The sequence below is a fragment of the Pteropus alecto genome, unplaced genomic scaffold (genome assembly GCF_000325575.1).
Source record: "Pteropus alecto unplaced genomic scaffold, ASM32557v1 scaffold102, whole genome shotgun sequence".
NCBI lineage: Eukaryota > Metazoa > Chordata > Mammalia > Chiroptera > Pteropodidae > Pteropus > Pteropus alecto.
The window spans coordinates 1,454,106-1,457,937 of NW_006432224.1; the positions used below are offsets into that span (position 1 = coordinate 1,454,106).

General features: G+C 66.7%; 1 protein-coding gene across 1 annotated transcript in view; it reads left to right on the plus strand.

Moving 5' to 3' along the window:
* The window catches only part of OTUD7A (OTU deubiquitinase 7A), a 78,606-nt gene that overhangs the window by 44,820 nt on the left and 29,954 nt on the right, over positions 1–3,832 (plus strand). Inside the window, exon 7 of the mRNA XM_015585698.1 lies at positions 3,097–3,310. Coding sequence (XP_015441184.1) covers positions 3,097–3,310 — 214 coding nt within the window. The remainder of the gene's footprint in view (positions 1–3,096; positions 3,311–3,832) is intronic.

Consider the following 3,832-nt stretch of genomic DNA (forward strand, 5'->3'; position numbering starts at 1 on the left):
AAGCTCAGAGCTTGCTGGGCCGTGACGGGCTTTGCGTGAAGCGGCCGTGCGTGCGCTAAGTGTCGCCGTCATTGAACGGAGGAAGCGCCGCGGGAACGCGCGCATGCGCACGCTGCGTGGGCGCCCGTGACCTTGGCCTGCGCGGGGACGTGTGGGCGGCGCTCCCAGCGAGTCAGGCAGGACACTGGCGTCTCCACCCCGCCGCTGCAGGCCACGCTCCTGCCACCCTTTCGGTGCTGGGGACGGGCTCCAAGGCTGTCCCCCAGGCTGTCCCCCAGGCTGTCCCCCAAGCGGTCCCCCAGGCGGTCCCCCAGGCTGCACGTCTCGCCACCAGTCAGCAGACGCAGGCGCCGGTCCTGGGTCGGCGCGTGGCGTGTCCGCTGTGGCAGCGGGGGGTTCCCTTTGGGGCGGTCGCTGTCGGCTCCTGTCAGCCCCCGACAGGTGTGTGACCAGCTGAGCAGAGGGGGAAACTCCTTCCTTTTGTCGCTTTGGTTTCTGGCTGAGGCACAGACTCCCCCAGGAGACTGGTGGGCAGGCAGGACCGGCAGGTTTCAGGCCCCACCGTGGGGCGTGGCCCTGGGGCGTCGTGGTGACTTGTCACGTGGCCACGTGGGGCCCAGAGGAACAGACGCTCAGGAGTGCAGTCCGCGGTGATGGAACCAGCTGTTGGAGAAGCCGCAGGTCCCAGGGCCGGCTTCCCTGGTGGCCGAGCGGGGTGCAGGCCCCGTGGGTGCCCTTACAGAAGGCCCCCACCCCCAGCTTTGCGATGTTTTCACGGCGGAGCCAAGGTGCCATTCGTGGGACGCGGGTGTGGGCTGTGGCCGGCTCCTCTCGGGAGTGGGGACGGGTGCAGGGTCCGCATCTGGGGACCTGTGTGTCCTGGTCCCGGGGCTGCACTTTGGACCCGTCCCACCTCAGGACGGGGGCCACGGGGCCACCTTCTGCACAAGCGGACGTGACGCCCCTGGCTCCCGTGGGCTGGGTCCGGTCCCTGCGGGTGTCAGGGCCTCACGCGTCTGCAGAGAACTCGCCACTCTGCTGACTTCAGGGCCTTAAGTGCGGCTCACAGCACGTCCCTGGCGCATCCCTCGCCGGGCGGGGGGTGCCAGTTGCCGCAGCCCTGACCCCGGGCTTCACGCTGGCCTGGGGTCCAGGAGTCCTCTAGTGCTCGTCAGGGTGGCGGGCGGGGGGGACAAGGATCAGCTCCGCGGGAGTGTGTGTGAAGCGCGTCGCATCCAGGTTTGGAGACGCAAAGGTGACAGCGTCCCTGCCTCGGGCCCCCCCGCCCGGTGGGGGACAGTGAGCCCACCGAGCCACCTCCTGTGCAAGGCAGGGCGTGCCCCAGCTGCGCTCAGGAGGGGAGGCCATGCCAGCTCGGGACAGACAGACGGACGGTGGGCGGGAAGCGGGCACGCTGGGCCTCGGAGGCTGCGCGTCAGGTCTCGAGGCTGGCACCAGGGGCCAGGCGGGCCTGAGCAAAGGGCCGGGCTGCTGGGGGCCGGGCTGCTGGGGGCCGGGCTGCTGGCGTGGCCGAGCCCGCATGTGGGGTGGGGGTGTGGCCCTGGGCACGGAGAGGCCTGGCACTGCCACTTCCTCACCACGTGGGCCCGGGGCGCTGTGCGACCCCCTGGCCTGTCTCCCTGTCTGTCGGCCGGTGCGGCGACACCGCCTCCCTGGGTGCCGAGCCCTTGACCTTCCCTTCCTGTCCCCTGCCCTCTCTTCTGCCCCTGACCTGCCTTTTGTCCATGCTCCACACTCGGCTGCTTTTCATTTGACGTGTTCCAGGACGTCACCTTGTAATCATGACATGACCATCATGGGACAGTCCCTCCATGCACCAAAGTCCTCAGTGTCCTCCGGTAGCCTCTGGGAAACGGGATCGCCTGTCCCTAAGCCAGGCCCGTCCCCCATCCTTGAGTACTGCTCCACAGATAAGCCTTCCCGGCCACCACGAGCACTCAGCACCCACCCCTGCAAAGGACCTGCCATAGGCGAAGCAGAGCGGACGCTGCGTGAGGTCACGGCTGACCCCAGGGCTCCTCCAGGCGTGTCCCCCGCTTCTGGCCCCACAGCTGAGCCTGCAGGGACCTTCCCACAAACGCCAGGTCCTAGCGACCCAGCCGTGGTTACCGGCGGTTCGGGAGAAGCCGAGCAGACGCCAGGGGGCCACCCAAGGGACAGACTCGCCCTCTCTCCTCGGCCTTTACGATGCCAAGAAACACGGGGGCAACGGCAGAAAGCCATGACAGGACCCCCAGTGAAGACGCGTGCCGAGTGGCACCGGGCTGCCAGGGGCTCCCACGAGGAAACGATGGCCACTGCTGCTCGAACAGGGGGCCCTGAGGTGGCCGCTTCCAGCTCGGGCCTTCTCAGGGCCCCGGGCTCCCGGCCCCTCCCTGCCCCGCCCTTCGCAGCATGCGGTTCTGGCCGCAGCGGCACAGAGGCCTCATGGTTACAGGATGGGCGCTGCAGCTCCGGCCGTCACGTCCCGACGCCGTCGCATTCGGCTTCACACCAAATGCCTTCTCGTCTCTTCATCTGGGGAGAAAACCTTCCCCGAGGACCCGTGCTAGTGTCTTAGCACCCAAGCTGAGCTCCACACGCGCTGGCAGCCCGGGCAGGGAATGCAGCGGGGGACACGGGGGCGGGCAGTGGGTGGCGTTTAGTGACCGGCTACGTGTCAGGGCGCGGCGCGCCGCTTCCGGCAGTTCCATCTGGAACAACCCCACGCTGACCAGGACCCCGTCTGGGGAAGGCGGCGAGGCTGCCAGTGCCTGCTCCTCGGAGGGACGCCACGTCTTTAAGAGCCGGATAAGGGCACGCCAGCCGGCAGACTGCAGCGCATTGGGTCTCGGGGTTCAGGGCTGTGCGGGCCAAGGGCGGCCACGCGCCCCCACAGGAGGAGGAGAGAGACTGGGGTGGGGTGTCTTGCTGGAAGCATGCCTGGCCCCGTGCAGCTGGCTTGATGGCACGCTGGTGTCCCCAGCATCTAGTGCCACCTGTCTACGAGAACGGCATCCGAGTGAGAGGAAAGCCAGCGGGACGTCCACCCCCTGCAACCTGGCCCTTGCCCTCCCCACCCCCTCTCGTTTCCAGGTCCCTGGGGCCACTCAGCGCCCCTGCAGCTCAGCGGGACTCGGGCAGAGGGGGCATCGGTTTCTCGCACACCCGACGGCATGGAAGCACGTGGGCCCCACTGGCAGGCCAGGCACGTCGGGGTGCTGGTCACCAGCCCTCTGTCCCCCCGCAGCCTCCCCACCGTCCATGCGGGGCAAGCTGCTGCCAGCGTCCCTGGCCTCAAGCACGTCCTGTTTGTCCCCGAACTCCCGTGTCTGAGCACATGGCCCAGTCCGAGCAGGCAGTGCCCATGAAGACCCTGGAGCACCTCGTTCTAGAAGAGACATGACATTGTCACACACCGCCGGGGCTGCCACGTTCCTTCGCTGCTTGCCCTGGAGCCCCAGAACGCAGCCCCTGAGGGGGTCCTGTCTGCAGAGGCGCCTCGCCGGGGGGGAGAAGATGATGAGCTGGGGCGGGGGGTGGTGTCCAGACTTCTACCCAGGCCCCTAGGGACCAGACCAGGCCATCGTCCGTGACATCGTAGGTTCTTTTTTTAAAAAAAAATTATTTATTTTAATTAGTTTCAAGTATACAGTACATCGGTCAGACATCTATAGAGTTTGTAAAACGATCCCCCCAATTGCTCCCTCCCTCCCCTGACCTTCCACCTAGCCAATGTATTCACGCTAACTGCATTCCCTATGCCGTGCTCCCCATCCCCATGACCATCCATCCATTAGCTACTAATTGGTACTTCTTAAATTCTTCACAC